The sequence below is a fragment of the Manis pentadactyla genome, chromosome 11 (assembly GCF_030020395.1).
Source record: "Manis pentadactyla isolate mManPen7 chromosome 11, mManPen7.hap1, whole genome shotgun sequence".
NCBI lineage: Eukaryota > Metazoa > Chordata > Mammalia > Pholidota > Manidae > Manis > Manis pentadactyla.
The window spans coordinates 84008537-84033641 of NC_080029.1; the positions used below are offsets into that span (position 1 = coordinate 84008537).

The 25105-nt window shown below is 38.8% G+C and overlaps 1 protein-coding gene across 2 annotated transcripts in view; it reads left to right on the forward strand.

Moving 5' to 3' along the window:
- FMN1 (formin 1) overlaps nt 1-25105 on the forward strand; it is a 368992-nt gene that overhangs the window by 307627 nt on the left and 36260 nt on the right. For both annotated transcript variants that reach the window (XM_036887569.2, XM_036887570.2), the window contains 2 exons: nt 19415-19466; nt 24294-24443. In XM_036887569.2, coding sequence (XP_036743464.2) covers nt 19415-19466; nt 24294-24443 — 202 coding nt within the window. The remainder of the gene's footprint in view (nt 1-19414; nt 19467-24293; nt 24444-25105) is intronic.

Genomic DNA, 25105 nt, shown 5'->3' on the forward strand with positions numbered 1-25105 from the left:
TCCATAGTGATGACATTTAAGCCAGGGAAGGATCAAGTCATGGGAAATGCAGGTAAAAGAACCTCATGAGCAGAAGGAATATCATGGTGGCAGCCCTGAGGGATGGGTAAGAACTTGGGCACACAGAGAAACTAAGACGGGCCAGTGCACATGCCACGAGGGCAAGCTGCCTGTGCACAACTGTGAAGGCTGGAGAGGAAATCTGGATTTTATTCAGTATCAATGAGAGGCCTTAAAAGAGTTTGTAAAATGAAAATAATATGACTGCATTTATGTTTCAAAATATTATTCTGATTGCTATGTAGAAAATAAATGGAAGGAGGCAAGAGAGATAAAAGGTGATTCTGAAGTAACTCAAGTGAAAAAGAATAGTGCTTTGGACCAGAGTGGTGGAAGTTGAGGTGGAAAAATCTGGATGAATTCAAAATACATTTTGGAAGTAGTAAAGGGGATTTGGTGACGATTTCAACTTGGAGTTGAAGGGAGGGCCCAAAAATAAGTCCTACGTTTTGATCATCTTAGTAAATGGTGATGCCCTTTGCCGAGTTGTGGACGATGATGAGAGCAACAGGCTTTTGTTCTGCTGTGGGTCTCAGGGATGATTTGCATCCCCAGACAGCTGTTCATATCATGGTGTCTGGCAGGGCAGGAGAAATGCAAATTGGATATTTAGAATATAGTTTGGAATTCACAATACAGATTTGAGATTCATCAGCAGAAGAATCTATCTAATTATGTAAAGATAGAAGAGGGAAGAGCCAAAGACAGCCTCGGGGGCTGAATATATGTAGCGGGGGTGGAAGAGCCAAAAGGAAGGGATGGAGAAAGTGATAGGAATGGTTGAACATGAACCTATCTGGCCTGCTTCCGATAAGTACTGTGTCTTTTATGATAATATAAAAAACACTGTTTCTGAAATATATGTATGATAAGCTATAAAGTATTACCTATATGTAACTAATGCATCAGTAATGTGTGGTGTATTAGAATCAAAGAAATTATGTAAACATCTGAGCCTGTGCAGATCACTGCTGGACTCCAGATCTGCCCAAGTAGATTTGCATTTCATGGCATAAAGGAAATGGGACATGTCCCTTTTCAAATGGTGAGCACACTTATTTAATGATACAATCAATAATAATATGACCAAGGATTTTTTGAAACTTCTTTCCTTACCCACCCCTGCTTTCACTCCTACCCCAACTCTCCCCATGACTGCATCATGGTGTCGGCTGGGATGGCATGTGCTGCCATCCCCAAGCCCTTGTGCTCCAACTGTGTGTGGCTTCCAGCACTTAAATGAAATCTTATTTATTCACAGATGCCATTTTATAGAACTGTTAAAGAAGAAGCACATGGCTTTCAGCAGGGGTACACAGCTCCACAATGGCCCCCCACTATTTTTGGCGTAGCATAGCTCCCTGCTCCATGCCACTCCTTTTAAGTTCAGAGAAGCCCATTCCATGAAGAATACTTTGCAAATATGAAAGTAACCTGTAATGCATTCTATACTGTCTGTGTGCCTGGACTTCCAGTGTGAGTTGGAATAGTGTGTTTCAGGGGCTTTCTTTCTATAACTTCTTTAAAATAGATATCCTCTTTCAAGTGACTAATTATGATTATTTACACCCCCATGTCATTACTTGTGATAATAATAATAAGATTGCTACCTTGGCATTTTATTTGGTTTTGAAATCTAGGAAAACCACACATAAACTGTCTTATTGTTATCAATCTATGGGGGGAGGGATGTAAAACTGAGTTTTGAAATTTAAGCAGTTGCTTGAAATGACAACCCTTGGGGGAGTTTTCTCATCATGCAGAGGCAGCCCCTTTGGCCACATCCTGGAGCAGACAGCCACAGCAGGAAGTATCTACTGCTGAGGCAGGGCCAGGAAGGGGCTCTTAGGTAGGAGAGACAGCAGGGCCTTGGGGAGCTGGTGATGTCTCAGGAGATGAGGGAGTACCCTGCCTAGTGATACATTCTGTCCCTTCTCTGCTTTCCCCAAAACAACTAGAATACAAGGTGCAGCCCAATATCCCACTCCTGTACTCAATGGTGAGACTCAACTACTAGACTAGTTCACCATCTAGAGTCAACAATTGAAGGAATCCAATAAATTCAACAAGTAAAAGAACTTACACCTGAGAAAATGCCCTTGTAGGCAGAACAGGTCTTCAGAACATGAGTGTTTTATAACCTCAGAGAATTACAAGAGGCCACCATTCCATAAAAAAGAATCCAGTAGAGAAAACAGAAATGAACGTTTTGGTGGATGAAATTTTTTTTAAAAATCAGTAGATCCACAGAATGGTAAAATAGACATCACTAAAAAGCAAATTAGTAAGTTTAAAGATACATCATGTCAAGGAATTCCTCTAGACTAGAACATAAAGAAATATGTGGAAAGTACGGAGAAATGCTAAAAAAAGGTATTTAGAAGTTTAATCTATTTACTCCAACTATTTAATACAAGTCAAGAGAAGAGAGGAAGAAATAAACAATATGGAGTTACTTTCTAGAAATGAAGAAAGACATTGCATCTTTATTGAAGAGCTCTTTAGAGCAACAGAAAGTAAATGCACACACATATACACAACCATAACTCACTATAATCAGTGTTGAAAAACAAAGGTTTAGAAAAATTCTGAGAGCTAAACAACAAACTTCTCAACAACACTGGGAGCAAGGTACCAGTGCAGCAGTATATTTAAATTCTGAAGGAAAATAATTTAGAGACTAGAATTCATCATTTAGCCAAACCATCATCAAAGTGAAAGAGAAATGTGAAGTCTTTTAAGACACGCAGAGCCTAGGATGTTTACTATTTATATAAATCCTCTCTTGAATTTGTAGTCCTTCAATAAGAAAGTTAATCCAGGAAGAGGTGAAATGACAAAAAACATAATGGACAAATAAATTCATAAAATAAGGTTAAATATTACTAAAAAACTTATTTTTGGTACTCTGGAAGTAAAATTGCAGGCAATGTCAACATGGGATGTGGTCATGAGATATGGCAGGGGGAGAAAGGAAAAGCAGCCTAAGCTTATATTCCTCCCAGAGTACAGAGCTATAATTAGCTCTAAATACTCTGAAAATATGAAATATTTGTGTTATATGGGTGCTGCAATTTAAGTGCATTCACCAATCAAAAAGTTAAAATTAATCATTTACAAATCAATTAAGGAAAATGAAACAAAGAAAATTGGGTGACTCCAACAAAGTCAGGAAAGGGGGACTATAATATGGTGAAGATCAGTTCAAATACGTGTCTAATCACAGTAAACATGAATTGGTCAACTTTACCCAGAAGCTGAAGGCCCTAGCTAAGGCAATGTGAGGGAAAAAGAAATGACGCATTTAAATAATGAGAGATGACAAGGCAAAACTGCCATTATTTGCATACTATGATTCTCTTTTAGAATATCAATACTGTTTGAACAGTGTTTATCCATTTCCAAAAAAAAGAGTCAGATGATTAATGACCTAAATATACAAAAATATATTATAAGAAAATATAGAACATCTTTATGACCTTGGGAATAGCAAAGGCCTTTTAAGAAATTATTTAAGAAACAAAAGACAGGAAGGATGTATTTATTGACTACTTCAAAATTAACTTTATAAATGAAAGACATTGTAAACAAAGTCAAAATGCAAGCAAAAACCTGGGAAAAGATACTTGCAATAACTGTAATAGGATTTGTACCAAAATCTATGTGATTTGGAAAAATTTTAGTCTGATAACATCAGTTATTGCCTGTGAGGCGTATAAACTGGTACTCCCACAATGGAGGACTATTTTTGAGCCTCAACTAAAAATAAAGCTGTGCATACCTGATGAGCACGCAAGAGTACTTCTCTATGTCCGACTTAGAAACACCTTGCATATCAGCACAGGGACACTCAGAAATTCTGGAAGGATATATCTGAAATCAGTAACAGTAGTTGAGTCTTGAGAGGGTGAGGATGTGTGTTGTGGCAAAGGGTGGGGTGCAGAGGTCCATAAAGAGGAATTTATCTGTAATGTTTAACATTTTGAAAAGGAGAATGCATATTACCTAAAGTAATCAAAAATTAATTTTTCAAACTTCAAGAGTGGAAGTTTTGTTTTCAGTTTTGCAGTATTCCAAAGTAAAGGCTCTCTCTCCCATGGCAGCTAAAAGAAAAAGTAGCCTGTCTTTTCCAAGGCTCTAGTCTGAGCCCTGTGTCTATGTAATCACACATCTCTGTTCTGGTGCCCACTTGCTCCAGGATAGGAGGAACTTCTAGATGAGGATGAATGAAGTTCATACACGCCTTTCACGTTGTTCTGGTAGACCATGGTTGGAAATTGTCTTCATTTATCTGTAGGCATATCAATTTTAAATGTTTAAATATCTATACTTTTTTTGGTTCCACACTCATGTGGCTGGACGTCCTATTTAGTTCACCATTTGGGATGGCGAAATCTTAAAAACGTACATCAAAGGCAGATTATTCTTTCCAGTCCTGTTTCAAGTATGCAGAAAATGGTTGGCTAGGCACTTAAATTTTTAACTTCATTGTATAAATGGCATTCAACCAGCCATGAAGTAACTGCCAATGATAACAGCATTGTTTCCCTGAGCTTTTTTTATTCATGACCGAGTCATTTTTCCTTTTCAAAATGAGGAGTGGATTTTCTTTTTTTTGGCTTTTTGTTTTGGTTTTTAAATTAGGTCCTAAATACCCAAACATTTGACCATATTTTTCTTCAGCCTTGGATTTTTTTTCCCTATCAGTCATTATATTTCTTTAGGAAAACTTCCTTAAATTTTTATAAGGAAAAAGGGAAGGACCAAAGCTAGCAAAGAAACAGATGTATCCCAGATAAAATATGCAATAAATCTTGTCTCAAAGATTCTTTGCTCTGAACTTTCTGACAGAAACTGTCAAATATCCACTTTAATTCAGGAATAAAATACTCACTTCATGTCACGGCACCAGCCGCCATGTGCCAGAATAAAGTCAGTGACCAGCCGTAAAAACTGCAGCACAAGCACCTTTGAAATGGTGCAAGTCATCGCGGGTGAGAACGACCCATATAAATCCACGGGGAATTAATCTGGGCTTTGCTACTATCCTGCTGTGAATTTACAATGCAAAGGTAGTAATGCTTTTAAAAGGAGAGAGAGAGTAAGAGAGCCAAGTGTCCACCTAATGAGCTTGTGGAGGAGAGAAGGGGGTTCATGGATCAGAAAGCAATGGCTTCTCCTCCCCCTCCGCAGAGCTCTGGAATCCCCTTGAAGAGGGCAGATTCCAAGCCTGAGTTGAACATGTGGGGTGGTTCTTGAGCTTGCGTTGCCCGGCTTCACAGATCATGTGAAACCAATCTCCCTGAAGCGCAATCACATGAAATGACTTCAGCTTCATAAATCATTGTTATCATCCCACAGGAGGAGGTAATGCTATGGTTTTTCTCCAGTACAACTTTTCAAGCCTCTGGTTTCATGAGCTTTTCGTTTTTTTTTTTTTTCTTTCTCCTTTCTGAAATCAGCTTCATGCCATTTGTACAATTAGCTTCAGGCTCCTGCCTAAAGGAGACAGTGGCACTTATCCAATTTACCTAATATTTGAACATTTCCACCTCTCTGAGATTTGAAGGGAGACCTATTTCCTATAGAGGATGTGTGTGTTGTCATAAACTCAGAGGCTTCACACTTGCTTCCAAGCATATATTGACCCTCAGTATTTTTTTCTGTTAAGGATATTTTCTTTATCCTATATTTTCCAAATAACAGAAATATTAGATTGAAGCATAGTGGAAAGAGATTTCAACTTACTCTGCAGCATTAGACATGATTTTCTTACTGTCTTCTAAAACATGTCTCTACTAAGCCACAAAAAAGAAGATGAAAAGGTAAAGCAATGGATTATTTCCAAGTTGAATAAAAGATAAAAATCTGCTTTAACTTAACGATATATTAATAGTCCTTTACAATTAAACATTTTTCTCCTACAAGATTACATTTAAAAGATAATATCAGAAACTTCTTGAAATGATATCCTGGGTTGGTAGACAATTATTCTGTTTTATCTGAATAGATTCCATGCCTACTATGAAGTAAAGGCTTATTTTTCAACAATTATTTTCAATAATTGTAAATTAAATTATAAATGATAAATTATCTATGTGTGTTCAATTAAAAGTTGACTTATGCCTTGCTGTGTTAAGTGAAAAAGGAAGAAACGGAATATATATTCAATATGACCTCAACTATACAATAAAGCAAAATGATTGTGATTATAAATATATACTTTTATTTATGGAAATAAGTCAAAATGTTAGTAGAGACCATACTTAAGAAAGGCATATGCACCATTTTTCTTATTTCTTTTTTCCTCAAATATCCAAATGTTCCAAAAGAGGATTTATTACTTTTAAGCTGCAGGGAAAATATAAAGTTATGTTAAGAAGGGGGGAAAAGGTGGATGGCAGTTACAGTTGAAAGGTGACTCCAGAGGAGCCAACTCAGACCCCATGAAGTTCACTATCAGCACCTTCACCCTGGCAGACTTAAAAGAGGTGTGCTCAGTTTTAACACCAAGCATCTTTGTTTCCATCTCCTGACACTGATAACGCTCACTTGTGCTAATGGTGCTTCTGCCTGACTTGTACCAGCATAACAACTTAAATGTGCAAAATATCTTCCTACCGTATCTTCTTTGGGAATCCCAGTTCTTCCAGCATTTTCTTTTCTTAGAAATATGCCCAAGAAACAGACTATTACTTAACCTTCCCCGCACCTAGAGTCTTAGTAACATTACAACTGTTGAAGTTAAAGTAACTCTTGGGTACCATTCCTAGTAGACCAATTTAAATTCCAGCTGCAACAAGTCCTTAACCATGTGAAAGAAAAGTGGATAAAGTTATTTTGGTGTTCAAAGCAATAGCAGATTGTCAGCGAAGTTAGACTTTCTTCGGTCACTGTGGCCCTGTACATATGGTTTCCTTAACCTTCACCAGCGCTCCAAAAGAAACTGGTTTAAAGGTAGCAGTGGGTGTTCCATGATCACCAAGAGGACATTCCTGTTTCTGACTGATCGTCTGAGCACTTAACGTCTCTAGGAAGAGAGTCTCAATTATTTAACAAATGTCTTATGCTATAAAGATAGGTAAATAGCATAGTTTAATTTCAGTATAGATAAATCTAGATGAAGAGGAAAACTTCTTTGTAGAGGTATGGATGCCATATTATATTTTATCTGATATATGAGTATGGCTTTTTTTTTCCTCTTCATTTTTGATAAGTTGAGATCAGTCTTAAGCCGCAAAGATATCTGACCATGCATAACAGCTTTTTATCTAAGTTTTCATCTTTACAATGATGAAAACCATTCTTCATGTTATATATATTTGTGGACAATTCATCAAAGTGTGGGATGTTTACTTTATAGACATTATAGGATTTCAACTGTGTTCATATATATAAGGTATAAATAAAGGAGTTTAGAACTGTAAATGCTTTGTTTTTCAGTTATGACTTCTTTTTTCTCTAATTTGCTACTCTGTAATGATGTAAGAGTTTTGTGGTTTTTTTAAGCAGGAACCCATAAAGAATGACAGCATGCTCTACCAAAAACTAGTTGGAGTAAGGGGACACGTTCTTTCTTTTGTGCCCCAAACTAGTTGTATGGCCTCAGGGAAGTCACTCACTCTCAATGTGCTCTGTTGCTTCCAAACAGCATATATGATTTCTTTCTCTGATTATATTAAATGATGCTAATTCTTTGAAAAACAGTTAAAGACATGAAAAATAAAAAGCCTATCAGTAAGAGAGGCAGAAATAGCAACTATAATATTTTAGTATATTACCTTCTGAAATTTTTAATTGATATATCATTTATTTCTGTGATATATATTTTTTAACATAATTTTACATACCATATCTACTGCTTTACCTCCTGAATATTTTCACTTACTACTATGTCATTATGTTTCCCATGATATCCTTTAAAAAGCCTAATTTGAGGTATTTGGATCAGGTACATTTGCTTAGGTCTTGGGGAGTTAATTGGAGGGGTACACATGTTACTAAAGGAAAAACAGAATTGTCCATTACTCAGACAAGCCTCATGGGAACCTGAGAAATAGTTGAACAAGCAAATGTCATTGGACAACTAAGTATTGTAGTGGTGGTGGTAGGAATGATTGTAATATTGACATTTACTGAATTTATGTGCCAGGTGCAATGGCTGGGTACCTCACACACATCTCATTGAATTATTAAAACTATCTAATCTAGGTCCTATTAGTGCCTCCATTTATAGATTAGGAAATTCAATCTTAGCCAAGTTCAACAACTTGCCCAAGTTCAACAACTAGAAAGTAATGGAGCAAGTTGAAGCTTTGAGTCCATTCTTATCTTCTTATCCACAAAGAGAAACCACCTGATATGTGCATTGGAAAGGTTAAATGATCCATATAAATCCCTTAGCGTATCACTGGACACACCCTTAATACTTAGTGCATATTTATCATACCACCACCACCACCTTCCATCTGATTATTCTGGTCAGTTGTATTAAACCATCCTTGCATCCCATTAGTTGTGGTCTGTAGGAGTCCTGGTCCAGTAGATTAGTCTACTATAATAAAATTCTGATGTTTATTTATTCAATCCCCTATTGTTTCACTTTACTTACTTTTAAACTATAGCATGAGAGGTTTCCACTAGGTAATGTCTTAGGTTTTCCCAAGCTAGTTCTCAAATGTGAGGCTTCATTGTGTCCAGTGTACAGATGGACAAGTTGAGGCATGAAGAATCAGTAATGGACCTAAATAACAAAGACGGTCATCAGAGGCAGTTACGGGAAAGCCAAAGAAGCCAATTGGTGAACTTTTTTCCCCCATTTTGGTTCACGCAAAGCTTAAGAAATACTTAGAACTAAAGTACTAAATACTATGAAAAAATTTTTTAAAAACAACCAATAAATGAGGCCCTTGCTTTTGAAGAACTACCTTAAATTAAAAAAAAAAAATGAGCATGGAGCTGGTCACCACTTTGCTCATGAACCTCCTTAGAAATTCAAGCTGGCAGGTGCTTATGTAGTCATTCTCATCAATTAATACAGCAATAAGTTATTGATTTATAAACACAAAGTTTATAGTCTCAAGTGCTAAGCATTTTGAATACAAAGTTAAGATATAAAAACCATATAGTCCATGACTTCTAGAAATTGGACACCCTAGGTTAGTGCTAATACCACGATAGGAGGAATTGTTTGGGAAAGACCTTCCAATATCAGCGTACCTGTGATTGATCACCAAGTGGCTATTTAGAGCCTCAAGACTCTGAACCCATTGTTTGAAATTTCACCAAGGTTCTTGATGAAACAAAATGAGGGCATCAGCCCTCTTTTACAAATCCAGCTTCTTTGCAACTCCTAATATTTCCTAAATGATGACTCATTTAGTGTCTGCTCTCTGACTGATGAGACTGAAGAATTCACTATCCCTACATGGCCCCTGAAAAAATTCGAAAGCATTGCAGAAGAGCTGAGCCTACCTGTTGGGAATGAGATGGCAGGCAGATAGGGAAGACACTGTAGGAAACAGGATTTATGAACAAATTATTCTCAAGTGAAAATTATATTTTAAAAATATGCTTGTTTAGAAGTATCTGTGAAAAATTTTTTTAAATATTTTTGTAAAAGCGTTGTCACTTCTATTAATGCTGTTAAGTTAAAGATATATTGAGCCTACAAGTTGAGATAACATGGAGAATTTTAGGCCCTATTTGAGAACACAAGCACCTGACTTCCATTAGTGTTAATGAGCCTCTCACTGGATCATTCTAAAATTTTACCCCCATGGTCTGTTTTAAAGCAGTGAGAGTCAGGAAATTCAGAGTGAAAGCTGAAATTCCAACTTGGCACTTTCTGGTGTATACACTCCTATGGAAATTGTACAATATAGTGCAGCTTTAAGATACCACCCTAGTGTCTGCAAATTCTAGAGAAAAACATAGCCCATCGGGGAATAGCAGAAAGTCTGTTGGATTATGAGTCAAGAGACTGAGATTCCACCACTATTCATGTCACCCAGGAAAATCATCCACTTGGGTCTCCATTTTCTCATTTCTGTAAAAAAAAATTGTTAGAGTAGGTTATAGCTGGGTTAACTTACCAACTTTCTCAAGTAATTGCTTCTGTATCATCTTGAATCCAAAAAATCGCTCTGTACTGATAGTTGTACAGCATTGAGAGACTTCCCTGGACTGTGCAGAAGCAGAGGAAAAAGATTATGGAATATTAAGGGTCAGTTCAATGGTTGCCTGTAAGAAGAATAAGCAGAATTCATAAATCTGAAGATCAAGTGTTGTGTCAGTATTATGAATGTTTGAAAAAATTGACCTGAGGGAGCAGAAGTCCCATCTAAGTGGTGGTATATTTTTTAAAAAAGAATCATAGAGCTTTTACAGTGGGTTGACTTACAAATAAATAAAAGTGGATAGATTTACTCCATTTAGATCCCAATTATACTTTGAGTCTGATTACCTTCTAGAACTGTGAATGTATAAAATGTTTATTTTGCAATAGTTACTACAGAGAACCAATAGGTGCATGATCTGGTGAACACTTAGAATTAAATTATGGTGTTTTAAACTGTACTCACTACCTGCACAAATAGTTATTATGGTCATCACAGAATATAAAAGAATAATACAGTTCTTTTCATTATATAACCAGAGAGGTTTTCCTAATTTGAATTATTATACCAATGAGATATTTTATGAGGTATTTGAATGTTATCATTCCTGAGTATAGAAATAAAAAGTGTAAATATAAATTTAAGATCTTAAGTCATTTGTAAGCTTGAGTGCATCTGAACTGACTTTCTCCAATCATTAATGAGAGTATTAAGCCCTGTTGCCCAAAGGCCACCGTTGTGTGTAAAGAGCTGACTTCTCCCAATGCTTATGGTTGGATATGGGGGAGGCAGCTGAGAGGATGACTGCTCAAATCGTTTTTTGACTCCTGCAGTTCAGTTGAAGAACCTTGGTGGAGAAAGGCCCAGGTGTCCACGGTAGCTGGTACCAACATTTTGCTATTTTTGGTGCCCCTAAAAATATTCAGGTTCAGTTATAAAGAGCAACTGAAAATGGCAAATAGAAATGAGGAAAAAGATGAGATCTGAGAAGTCTAACTGAATACAAGAGGATCCCAGCGCAAACATTAGCCTGAGAGTTGAACTAGATAACTTGTAAGGCTCCTTTTGTCCGGGTTTTGATTTTATAACTCTAAAGTCCCCTTCAAAGTCTTGTGAGGCGATGTCTTTTACTTGATACTTTCATCGAAAGACTAGGTTCTCTAGCGCACTTTAGCCTTGAACCTGGAAATCAAATTATACCCATATAATAGCAATCTTGATATCATGCCTGTACACATCCCTATGCCAATTTACACAGAAAAATCTCACAGATGGCTCTTTACTTTACCATCCAGCTAGACATTTGCAAATGTAAACTCTGTAACAGGCCAGAAACGATCATTCGTCTAATTTAACCACAGTCAGAAAACTTACAAAATAAGAAGACAGGAGGATATCCTCTGTGGGCAAGCATACTAAGAGAAAAAGTATAAGGGTGAGACCCCTCCATAACTCAATGGTTCCATATATTTATATTTTTTCCTCTCAAGTAAGTGTTAAAAAGTCATCCCCCTTTCCAACATCAGCATGTTGTTGCCTCTGTTGCTGAATGCATTCTTTTTTCCTGGGAAGTACATGTCCGGATGATTTTCTAAGAAATGAAAAATGACTGCCGTGTTCACCTCAGATGGATACCACATAAAGTGGAGTGGGGTCCCTTGGTTTCTGTGTTAGCATCACCCGGCTCCTCTGTTTGTAGAGCTATAATAAAAACAGCTTCTTTACTGTGCATCCTGTTGGTTTATACCAACCATGTCAGGTCCATAAACCATGGTATATTAAAGTGTAATAGACTGTGTAAAGAATACTAGGAAGATATTCCAACGTCTGTCCCTTTCCCTCATTTCACAATTTATTACCTCCCAGGTGGGTTTCCATAAATATGACTTAATTATATTTGGCATAAAACCCCACTTTCTTTGAAGAGTGACCTCCTTTTTCAGCCACTTCAATACAGAATGCCACCCTCTTGAGGATAAAACTTTGGATGTTTTGGTACATTTACATGATGAATGTTCTTAGTCTGAATATTTTTTGAGAATGTCATTTTACCTGTACAAACTTTACATTGTTCATTATTGCTGTATTTTAAAAATTCAGTCTGATGCAGGTGAAACTCAAGGTTTAATGTTATTGTACCTGTGGTATAGCAGTCTAAATAACAGCAATCTAAAACAGGGTATAACAGGATGAAAAATAGTACTCTCTTACCCCTTGATTCTACTGGACTCTGTTCTACTTTGTTGCAAAAAAATAAATGGAAGATTAGAAATTGCTGCACCAGGAAATGTGCTCTGGTCCCCCAGTGGGGAGATGATGAGCAGGAATTGTGTGCTGTTGGTGTGGGTCCCTTGCCATCAGTTTACCCATCTGTCAAATAAGTGGCGTAGCTACCAGGTCTTAGATGAGAGAAAATCTATGAAGTAGATTCTGGTGGCTGTCCTCAAGAAGCCCAGAATCTAGCAGGAAAAGCAGACTGCCAGCAGATGATCTCAGTATATCCCACACATGTGGACGTAGTGCTCTTGGAGCTCCTCAGAAACAGAAGCTCCCCTCTCCATGGAGGAGAAGCACCCCATGGAGGGCTTCATGGAGGAGGTAACTTCAAAGCTTGGTTTTGGGAAATTGAAAACAGGTTTATAGCGGGGGTGTTGGGGAAGGAGAAAGGCAGGGACGAGGAGGCATTCAAAGCAGAGAAAGCAGTAATATGCCCTAAAATAAAGGAACAAGAAAACAGGTTGAGTGGCAGAAACAGTGAGGAATCCCATGTGACAGGATCCTGGGGTGCCTAAGGGAAGTAGCAGGAGCCAAGTCCCCTGAAGGGCTTACCGTGCAACATGGGTGTACTTCATCCTGGATAGAGGGGGGGCTAGAGAGCACACTCAGCAGAGCCATGACATAATCCAGTTTGCCTTGTAAATTGGCAGTTTGGTGGCAATGCAGAGAACTGGGTTTCTTGTGCAATGCAGGGAGCCTGTTAGAGGTCGCCATACAGAGCCTACAACTTAAAGAGGGAATCTTTGCTCTCAGAAATCTTACCTTTTTAAAACAGACCTCTGTATCATTATCTTTCATTTGTGACTTAACCACTGTGGAAGTGGTTCAGTTAATCAGGTCAAAGATTGCATAACTCAGTGATCACAAAGTGGAAAAAGACGTAGATGAGAATCATAAACACCTCTTCCTTCACACCTACCCTCTAGACTCCCAGGTATTTGCGAAATTGTAAATCAGTTTCTTTTGCCCCCAAGTACTGAATAAAACAAAATGGGCTGTAACAGCAAACAGAATTACTTTAGGTCTGACCTAGGGAACACTCTTCTGTAGAAAGCTCTGAGGGAAATGTTAAGGATGTCAGCTTTGTGAGTGAAATAGGGAAACTGAGGCTGGAGCTCAAGACACCTCATCGACTTGAAAATGATCACAGGCAGAACAACTGTCTACTGAGAGTGGTTGTGAGCATTCTTAGGAAAGAAAGGAACATTTTGCTTGAAATTTTGTATTATTCATCCCAAAGTCAGAGAGCTGGAATAGTGACCACTAGAATTTCCTTCTAGCTGACAAATAGTAAATGGAAGCCATTTCTGAGTGCCTGGCATATGTCAGTCACTGTGTTAATCTTTCATGTTCACTACATCCAATAATCACAGCCACCTTGCGAGGTAGATCATATTATTCTAATTCTATGGGTAAGGCTCAGTGGAGTTAAATGGCTTCCCCAAGGTCTTTCAGTTAAGTTACAGAGCAGAAATTTAACCCAGGTCCTCCTGATCCAATGCCAATCTCTTCCCACTTTGCTACACCTGAATTTAGCTTTGTCAAAGCAGACGTCCCATTGGAAGTTTGAACCCCCATCAGCCTCAACATGACATGAAACCATCAAGGTCTGACTGCAGGGATGGTGGTTCAGCAGTCATATGTCCTTTCATGTAGCCATTGTATGTGGTAGGTAACTGTTATCTTCATTTTACAGAGAGGAAACTAGGATACATGCAACTTGTCTATGGCATGTTAAGTGATCAAACTGGGCTTAAACCTTGGCATTTAACTATAGTTCTGAGGTGCCTTCCTTGGGCCTACAACCATTGAATAGAAAGGCCTATATCTGCTTCATTTGTTAGGCCACAGTACTTAAGGATTTCAGAATTGTTATTGTGGGATGATTTTATGATAACTAATGAGACAGAAGCCATCAAATGAACAAAGAAACAAAATTTCAAGGCGTTTAAGATGTACACAGAAGCAAATGGTCTTTATTTAGTAAAGGCTGCATTAAATAAAATCCACATTCATATCTTACATCCTTAAACAAGAAACATCTAAAGAAACCATGTTGCTTTCTCTGCAACATAGAATTATGAAAAATAAATATTATTCTTTAAAGTAGAAAAATAAGAGAGGCAAAAATGCAGCCCTACTAGTGACACAAAAATTATAGAAACTTAACACTCCACTTTCTCCAAGCACTTGCAGAAAGTCACCATCATCAGTGTGTACATAGCCTTAGTGAAGGAGTTTGCAAGGCAGAATTGATGTTGAGTGAAATTTCTAATTTTTAGTACTCTGACTTATTGTTTTTATTATCTTGAAATGTGAGACTGTCATCATTCTAAGCAGCTAGCTACTTTATTCCCCTGACTTGGAAATAATAATACTTAACTCGTTGCAGACAATGCAACAGCTTCTTGTGAAGGCAAGAGAAGAGCAAGTTTGGAAATGCCTGCTATTTCTCTGTCTCCCCCAGTGCTGTGTCAGTATCTGACAGCAATTCTAAACTTACTCTTCTAAGAAGGCTACCCAGTGCCCCCACCACCACCACCACATTCACAGTACCAGATTTAGACTGAAAAAGGAGCACCTGAATATTACTATCCATGCAGCTTTGTAGAATAGAGTAGAAGACTGAGTAAATCCCACACAGAGATTCAGGGCCACTGCTAGTCAGAGTGTAGGGTAATGAAAGTTTTCATCTAAGACTTGCCATCTTCAATTTAAACATTGTCTCATTCCTTTGTTGTACCTTGTACCTGTGTGGCATTGCCCTGGCCACCCAGGCACCCCCTAGTTCCGTAACCTGTGTAAGTCTCCTTCTACAGGCTACAATCATGCTGAGATTTTTTTTTTTTTTGCTTCCCCTTATCAAAAATTACTTGCACTAGATCATATTCTCTCAGGCTTTACTCTCTGTCTTCCCCAACTAGAGTGAAAGTTCTGTAAGGACTCTTGCCTGCTTTCTTCACTGCGGGATCCCAAGCACCTAGAATAGGGTCTAGCAGGTGCAATGAAAGAACAAACCCTTGTATATCATCTTGTCAATAGCCATTAGAGGCTTAAGTTAGAGCTTGCAGAGCCAGATATGGCCACCAGGAATATCCTCTTTGTCCTATAGTATGTTTGAGACATTTTTGTTTTAGCTTGGGAGCAATCATTTAAAAATCCTAGCTTCTCTGAAAAAGGTAGATGATCTCATATCCATGGCAAGTGCCTTCCCTCCCATAAGCGGAGCATGGCCTTTCCCACTTCCCTACCATGCCCTGTTGGCTTCCCTACACAGAGACAGTATCAGTTCCAGTATTAAGAAGCCAGGAATAGAATTTCTGACTATTAGGATTCTTACACCTGGCCTACAGTTACTTTATTTGTTGGTGATATTAGAATTTGGGTGTGTGACTCCAGTCTTTAAACATATTCCTTCCAGATAATATGTTTTGTTTTGTTTAGAGCGTTTTGAAAACTTAAAATGTCTAATGGCCATCAGAAGATTGGAGACTGACGAAAATTGGGCTTGGGGTGGATTAATGATTGTGCATTGAGTATTGACCCCCCTATACAGAGATTTGTTGTGGTTAACAACTATTTGATCAATAAATATGAGAGATGCCCTCACAATATATATATATATATATATAAACACACTTCCAATTGTAAAATAAATAAGTAACCGGGATGTAATGTATAGCATAAGGAATATAGTCAAAATATTGTAACAACTTGGTATGGTGATACCTGGTACCTAGAAATATCATGTATATAAATGTTGAGTCGCTGTGTTGTACACCTGAAACTAATGTAATGCAATGCTGTTGTCAACTACCCTTCAATAAAAAAAAAAAAAAAAAAATGTCTAATGGCATGGCTGGAAATTTCACACATTATAGCAGGAGAAATATTCAGGCTCATAGAGCATTGAAGACCTACCGTGAAGGTGGCTGCCATTCCTATCCATACATGGGCCCTTTGTTAGGAAAAACTGAGACCCTAGATTTTTCTCATTTCCTGAAGGCTTTCCCCCCCTCAAGCCCTCAGAGGATCTCCAGTGCGCATTACCTCTTAGTATTACATTTATTCACATTTTGGATGCTGGCTTTTTCCAAAGAACCATATTCATAGAGCTCTTGCAAAATCTTTATCTAATGGTTAATTCAGTGTGGAAAGGATATTTATTGTCACTCAATTTATATGCAACAACAGCTTGACCACAGTTCACTTAGCACAGCCTGAAGTATCTAGTTAGAAACCATCTGGAGATGGAGAACAGCATAGGTACTCCAGGAAGATCACTCAGGCCTCAAAGGAATTTTTCCTCCTGTTTGGCCATGCATGTAATTAAGAATCACTGGATAGGAACAAACCACTAGTTTGTTTCACATCTTGGGGAACCTGGTAGCCTGTGAAAGACATAGGTCACTTCTTGGTATCTAACTGGCTAAGTACCAGACTAATTCACGAAGGTTTCTGCTATGAGGAGAGGAAATCATACTGCAAAAGATGGCCATAACTGTAACTTTACTTAAAATGGTGTCGTTATCAAAGCCAAATCATGTTAAAGTAAGAAGATCATTTTGATCATTGAAATTTACCAGTTATATAATAGTGTAAAACTTCAGACTGACGTGCTTCTTTCACTTATGTTCATATTTTAAATGTAAAGTTTTATGTTGAAAAAACTAAGTAGCTCTTTTTTGAGGAAGCTTTATCCACTACATGTATTTTTAAGCTAAAATAGTTTACATAATAAGTAAGCATTCTTATCATGTTTGAGGCACAACAGGAAGCAAGCCAAATGAAGTCGCTGCTCTCCCAGAGCTTGCATTCATTTGCCATTTAATAAACACAGGTCAACGGAGAGTCTGTCAGGTATACAGGCTATGAGGGCAAAGGTAACCAAGGAGATAGAGTTGGGGGAGGGGCGGGATGCGCGGCAAGGACTGATCTTTTATTTAATGAAGCCTGAGAAGGTGATGTGAGAACTGAGACCTCAGTGGAGTAAGGGAGCCAGTGGTGGCCAGTCATGCAAAGAGTGTGCGCAAGATGCCCCAGGGAGGACTGACAACTGAGAACATCCGCAGGGCACGTGCTCAGCACGCTCAAGCTTCAGCAAGCCAGCCAGTGAGGCTGAAAAGGAATGAGCATGGGCAAGAGGATGTGATGTCACAAAGGAACCAGGGGGCAGACTTGCAGGGCCCAATGGGACATTGTAAAAACTTTAGAGGTTTTTAAGCAGGAGAGCAACTAGCTAAAATTTGCACTTTAAAATCAGTGATTAAGTTAATAGTGATGAGGTATTAATATTTCTTGTCATTCACTTATCACATACTATGTGCTAAGCACTTTACCTGTACTGTTTAGTCTTTATAACAGCTGTGTAACTGCGGTCACTGTGGCTATTCTTGTAGGACAGATAAGGCAATAACTATGTGGTTTGTTGTGAGTAACTTGCCCACAGCCACACAGGTAGTACATGTCAGAGGTGGCTTAGTAAAATAGTATTTTTAAATCTTTTAATACTTTTCAGGAAGTATCACAAAATATACCCTAGATATAATTAATTTTTCCCACTCATTTTACATCAGTGTAGCCTTAAATGAAAGGAATCTTAAGGCTCATAAAGATTATGACTTGCCTGTTTTCTAGATTTTTAAAGTGTAAGAGCAGTATCATCATACAATAGTTATTATCTTCTCATTAGAGAGAAGAATATGTAAAAGAACCACCCAAAAATTAGACCTCCTTATAGTCCCTACAGAGCATGGGTTCTTAATCTTAATTCTAAAATTCTAAATTGTATTTCAGCATCATTGATTTCCTTAGTAATGTTAAGTATTTTTTAATGTACTTAAAAACATTCTGAGCTCGCAGCACTATTTACAATAGCCAAGAAATGGAAGCAACCTAAGTGTCCATCAGTAGATGAATGGATAAAGAAGATGTGGTACATATACACAATGGAATATTACTCAGCCATAAGAAGAAAACAAATCCTACAATTTGCAACAACATGGGTGGAGCTAGAGAGTATTATGCTCAGTGAAATAAGCCAGGTGGAGAAAGACAAGTACCAAATGATTTCACTCATATGTGGAGTATAAGAACAAAGGAAAAACTGAAGGAACAAAACAGCAGCAGAATCATAGAACCCAAGAATGGACTAACAAGTTACCAAAGGGAAAGGGACTGGGGAGAATGGGAGGGAAGGGAGGGATAAGGGCTGAGAAAAAGAAAGGGGGTATTATGATTAGCATGTATAATGTGTGTTGGGGGCACGGGGAGGGTTGTACAACAGAGAAGACGAGTAGGGATTCTGCAGCATCTTACTATGCTGATGGACAGTGACTGTAATGGGGTTGGTGGAGGGGACTTGGTGAAGAGGGGACCCTAGTAAACATAATGTTCTTCATGTAATTGTAGATTAATGATAACAAACAAACAAAAAAACATTCTGAGAAAGGCTTCTCTTTCTCATAGGCTTCCCCAGACTGCCAGGGGGCCCATGGTATAGAAGCAGGGTGTGAAAGGGTCCAGTGAATTTGCTTGAATCTGAGCAGAACTGCTGCAAATGGTATTGAGTTTATTATGTTTTAGAAGAGGGGTGAGTGTCAAGCACATGTCAAGGCCCACAAAGAGGCCAGCTAATAGGTAGACCCCGTGTACCAGTCTGGCCAGGATTATCCCAATTTATGTCTCTGTCCAGGTATAATGATCAATATCACCTACTTTCACTCTCAGAAGTGTCCCAATGAGAACAACAAATCATATGGTGACTATGGCTGTTGTCAAGAAAGTAGTGGTCATAGATGTAATGAAATGAGGGCTATTTCCAGAACGTGTGGTCGGGCCGCCAACCCCTGAATTCAGACTTACTTTGGTAATGGATGCGTCTAACCAAAGTTATAAGAGTGCACAAAAAGGTACTGGGAGAACACACTGTTTCAATCATAATTATTTCTCTTCCACAGCCAAAAAAGAGCATAAAATGGAAGAAAGCCAGCTGGAGAATGCACAGAAAAGGTAGGCAGCTCTGACGTAGCCCCACTTCATTCTTTAGTTAGCCATTCTTTTTTAACTATTATTATTACCAAGTACATTTACATCGCAGTGCAACCACCACCACCATCCATCTCCAGAACTGGTCCATCTTCTCCAAGTGAAACTCTGTGCCCATCAAACGCTAACTCCCCATCTTTACCTTCTCCCAGCCCCCAGCAGCCACCAATCTCCTTTCTGACTCTGTGACTTTGATGGCTCTAAGTGCCTCATGTAAGTGGAACCATGCAATATTTTTCCTTTTATGAGTGGCTTATTTCACTTAGTGTAATGTCTGACTAGCCATTCTTTGGGCTCCATTTGTTGAGACTATGCAGTAAGATTCTATCGGGAGCTGGACTGAAAGAACTATAATAAGACCTCGGAATATTTTTCGTCAAGTGCAGAATCATCCAGAAGAGAGCCACACGCCTCACACGTCATGGCACTATTTCCACATATTTGCCTCTCCTCCATCACTCTGCTCCAGAATCCATGGAAGTCGGGAACAATGTGATCCTTCTTAGCATTACAACTAGATCAAACCAGGTATTACAAACACCTAGGAGACTTACCATGTCTCACCTCAGGTCCTAGAGTACATGGTAAACAGGGGCAAGTGTGGAAAAGGGACTGACCTCTGTAGATGAAGAGTCTCTGGGGTCTTCTATTCAACCCCTTGCCCACTTCAGGCCTCTTTGCTCTTCTCTCTCTTAATAGATACCAAAGCAGAACCATTCCCTCACCTGGGAGAGCCCAATAATCACTAGCTCTGATTCCTTATAGGGTTTTTCTTTTGTCTGTTGGCCAGGTTAGTCAATTGGCTATGCCTCCCTCTAAGAAGGGTGAATGGCAATGTACTGAGGCATTCTCATATTGAGGGAACAGAACTGAGATACATTTTGTTGGTACCAATTCTAAAAGTACCGGAAAATTAAATGAGACGTAAGAGTAAGAAGTAGTGCATAAGGAAAAATGAGCTTCACCAATGTGTGAGGAGAGTTCCTCAAATGCAAACGAACAAACTAGAAATGAGTCGTTTTCCTTCTGTTTAGCTGTAATTTCCAAGAGTCCTGAAAACCTATAGACAGTACTGTCTGTCCTGCATTACCAGGCGCCAACATCTTACCACTTCCCACTGTATCGGCAATAAAATTAAAACACAGATAAAAGTGAGGTTAAGGCAAGTCTTGCATTTTTCTAATGCAGGCATGTTCTTGAATCATGACTATCATCCTAACATGATCATTTTTGAAAACAGACAATTTTAGATTTTTGTGGCCCATCCCTGTATTGAAGCTTCCCTTCCTCAGTGTGTAAAATGCATATATCTATGCTATAGAAATTTTCATCATGTTCAGGAGAGACCATCAACAAAGACATATTGGTATCAGGACAAACAGAAATTTGATTTCTAGAACAGATGTCAAACTTCTAATACTTCCTCAGGATTCTTGCTTAAGGAAGTGGGGGCCCACCTTCGAGGGCCGAAGCTGCTGCTGTGCATTAGCTATGCTGAGGAGGGTCATAAATTTTGTTTGTCAGCATTTTCCGTGACTTTGTGGTGAAGGTAGTCTAGCTTTCATGTCATATATGAAATATGTTAGATCCCATCTTTAATATAGGAACCACAGTTGTTTACACTCTTTAAGGAGGTTGGTGGTCAGTGTGATTCAGTGATGCATGTGAGATTCAGTAAATTCTTAAGTTTTATTCTCAAGAGAAACAATTTACTCTGAGGCTAAGGAATATTTGCTTTTTCTAAGCAGTTTCTAAAAGCATGCGTGTAAAATAATAAGTGGATGTGTTCCGCTTTGGCATCTCACCACTGTGAAAGTAAAACAGTTCACTTTGCTATGGGCTCTGTGATACAATCATTGTCTGTACTTTAAAAATGTTCAGCTAAATTTAAAAAATACAAATCAGACAGGAATGATAGCAGTGGGGAGAGTCAGGGAGTAGTTTAGAGTGAAGTAAAAAAGTTTTATGAAATGTAACATATGACTAGGAGTCAATCTTTTAAAAGTTGAAAGCTGTTTTAGACTTCTCTGCCAACAAACAGAAATTTCAAAAAGTGTGCTTTACCCCTTTGTCTTTTGGAGAAAATTCACCCTGGTTGGTAAATATCAGCAATTTTCATGCTCAAATTTCAGAAGGATTTTAATGATCAGTTTTCTGTGAATCAAAATTGAACTTGAAAGGAAGAGCGAGTTGTGTTTGGAGAGGACAATAGCCTAGACCTTATCAAATAGTTTTAGGTTTGGGTTCTAGCTTTAACCTTTCCTCGAACACAGGGATAACACTGAAATCCAATAAGGCCCACCCTTAGAGCAACTTCATCTCTGTCAAAGCTGCGTAGTGCCAGAGCCAGGCCGTCCTCTGAGGGCCTGTCTGCTTTGGTTCTACTGAAGAGACTCACTTGCTTTGTTAGTTTCTAAAGCATATGAGGGAAAAACTGCTGAAATTCAGTGTTTCGTTTAGCTTTCATCCCTTTTGGGAGTTAGCAAACAGAGCCTCACAAATTCCTAGTTGGAGAGGTGGTCAGGGTACATGACTAGCTTCAGTTTAGAGTTGGGGACAATGAGGCCCCCAGGACAATGAAATGCTCTTCTCAAGCTCTGTGATAACCCACCAAATGATGCTGTCATTCCCTGGAGCTGCACCAGTATTTATATATCTTGGGCTCACAATCTAGACTCCAAATAACAGGAGGTACCTGGACAGGGGGGTGGGGGTTGGGGGGATCCTTGAAGCACAAAGTCTGGAGTGTCTGTGTTTTTCACTATATCCTGCTGGAAACTAGGAAAACAATTTGTCCCTCTGAATAGCAAAAGTGAAAGACTTATTCTCTTCTCTGTTAATGCACAAAAAAATACGCTTCTTTAAAGAAGTTGAGCATAAGGAAGAGAAAACCAATGTGCTCTTCTGGCAGTAATGCACATTGTGTAGGATACAGGGGGCAGCTGTGTCTAACATGGAAACAAAACAAACAAACAAAAGACTATTTCTTACAGGCCTTTGTCAGTAAGCATGAGCAACAGAAAGGTAGAACGGAAAAAGCATTTCACTGAGAATCAGGGGACTCAAGATGTAGGCCCAGCTCTGCCAATGAATAAGGTCATTCAGTCTTTCCAGGTCTCTGTTTTCTCATCTTTAAAATGAGAACTTTGGACAAGTTAACCTGTAAGTCCTTCCAACTCCTACAGGTTACATACGTCTCTATGTACTTCTTTCCATGGTACAATCAATATAATTTTCAGTTTGAATGAAACAGAAGTATATGCTGTAGAATGTGCATTTGGTTTTATCAGTATTTTGACTGCCACAGAATTAGGAGTCATGTCTGGGGTGAAAGTGGACATTGCTACTTTCTTCCATTATTGGTCTTGCTCCAAGATAAGTATGTTTGGAATTATAGGAGAATCCCTTAAGAAATTACTGCAGTTATTGCCTTTCTCCACTTACACACTACCAGTCTTTTAATAACTGGGAGTCGAAATTCCCTGGCCAGTAGTTTTAATTTGCATTAAAAACAGATTTATTATTTACAGAAGCACAAAGAATTTATGGGACTCAGAGCTGCAGCTCCAGCTTGGATCTCACCTAATCATAGCCATGGAATCAATTAACAGTTCATCTGTGAAATGTGATAAAATCTTATGAGATACATATTGCCCAATAACTGAGAACGAGATGAAAGTATGCTCCATAATAGTAATGGGGCTTCAGGGTTTTACAATCGCCATTGAATAGAGTTCCATTAGAAACTCAGTATTCAGGATGGCCACAAAAAAACACTGTGTCTGAACAGATGATACAGCATTGAGTAATAAACCTGGCCAGCCATTCCTGCTTTGATTAGTTTCCAACACCCTAGAAAAGGGGGCCATTTATTTAAGTGTTCTTGCTCATGGCAAATGAGCTTGTGAGGTTTGGGGTGGGTGAGGGTAGCTGGGGGGAAAGATTGAGTGCAGAGCTATAAATTGCTGCAAAGCTAGTGCCTCCAAGAAGGACTGCCTGGGAGGCCCGGGTAGTCTGGCATGCAGTGAGCCTCCATGGGGTAGGTCAGGAGGTTCTGAGTGATACCTGGGAATCTACTGTGGAAAACCTGGGTTTTTTTCTGACCATATCAGAGATGTTTTTTTTTTTAAATCAAAGATGTTCTTTCATCCAAACCTTGCTATGCCCTCAACTATATCTATTTTTATACATTGGTGGTTCATATTCTTGTATCATATCAGGCTTTTAAATGCAGCCTTCTTAAAGATCATATAATCTAAGTCTCATTTTACCTTTTAGAAAAATTGAAAGCCTGATGCTGAGTGGTTGATCTGGAATTACAAAGCCAGTAGATGCCAGAAAAGGGATAGAATAGTCTCTTGATTTTCCATGAAACATTCAACAGATCGATTATTCCCAGTGGGAATAACTTCTCATGATACAGAATCAAAATGCCATTAGTTCCATGGGATCATTGAACATAAAATGAAGAGCTGGTAAATGACATGGATTTGAGATGAAGAACAGATTCAAAAAGGTTTTGCCATATACAGCCCCTAGAGTTATATATACTGGTTTTTATTACAGATAGGATGCACCCAAGAGTATCCCCAATCAAGTTGAGTTTCTTGGAAAATCAGTTTGAGCACATAGGATTTCTGAGGCTCAGGATAAGCCCCAGCCACCGCGAGCCAGGCTCCCGTGTCAGGGAATGGACCTCCAGGGTCCCCTTCCTCACCCTGATGGGTTCTGGCATGGACAGTTTCTCACCCTCCACCTCACTCTCTCTACCTTTTCTCTGACCTGTTGCAGTTTTGAAACAACAGTAGGATATTTTGGGATGAAGCCAAAGTCTGGTGAGAAGGAGATCACACCCAACCACGTGTTTATGGTGTGGTACGAGTTCTGCAGTGACTTCAAGACCATTTGGAAGCAGGAGAGTAAAAACATATCTAAAGAAAGGTAAATTTCTAACGAAGTCATTAATACTCCCTTCCGGAGTCCAGGAAACCACCTTCCCAAACTAGAGTGTGCACAGTCAACACATATCAGTATTTTCTTCCAGGGCAAGTGGACACTGAGGAAGGATTACTTCCTCAGGGTTCACAGGGAAATTCAGGGGAGGCTTGCTGTCCGCCCAAACAGATACATTCACGTGGTCTGATAAGTTACACTTTCTTAACTCCTTCCAATTACTAGCTAGTAAATGAAAGGAGAGCTGTGCTAATTTGCAACAGATTGCTTCTCTGTGTATTTTCATGTTGGCTCAGGCTAAATGAGGCAGCCTTGCTGTTGCAGACAGTACAGACAAATAAAAGTGAATGCTTTTCCCATTAATATACTGAACTTGCATCAAAAGGAAATCTCTGAGACTCGGGCCACACTTAACACAGTGTTGAAGGCCCGATCTGGATTTACAGCGCCACTTCTGACTCCCTGTATCCTGCTGAGGACATCAAACTGTGTGCCGCTCAGCCTCATTGCAGCCTCCTGATTTTATTAGCTGGGGTAAAAGAAAAATCTCAGCTCTGAATGCGGGGGTGGGGTGGGGGGGTTGGGGAGTGGGGATTGTGTGTGTGTGTGTGTTCATTCTCCTTAGAAACACTGAATTTGGCCCTCTTTAT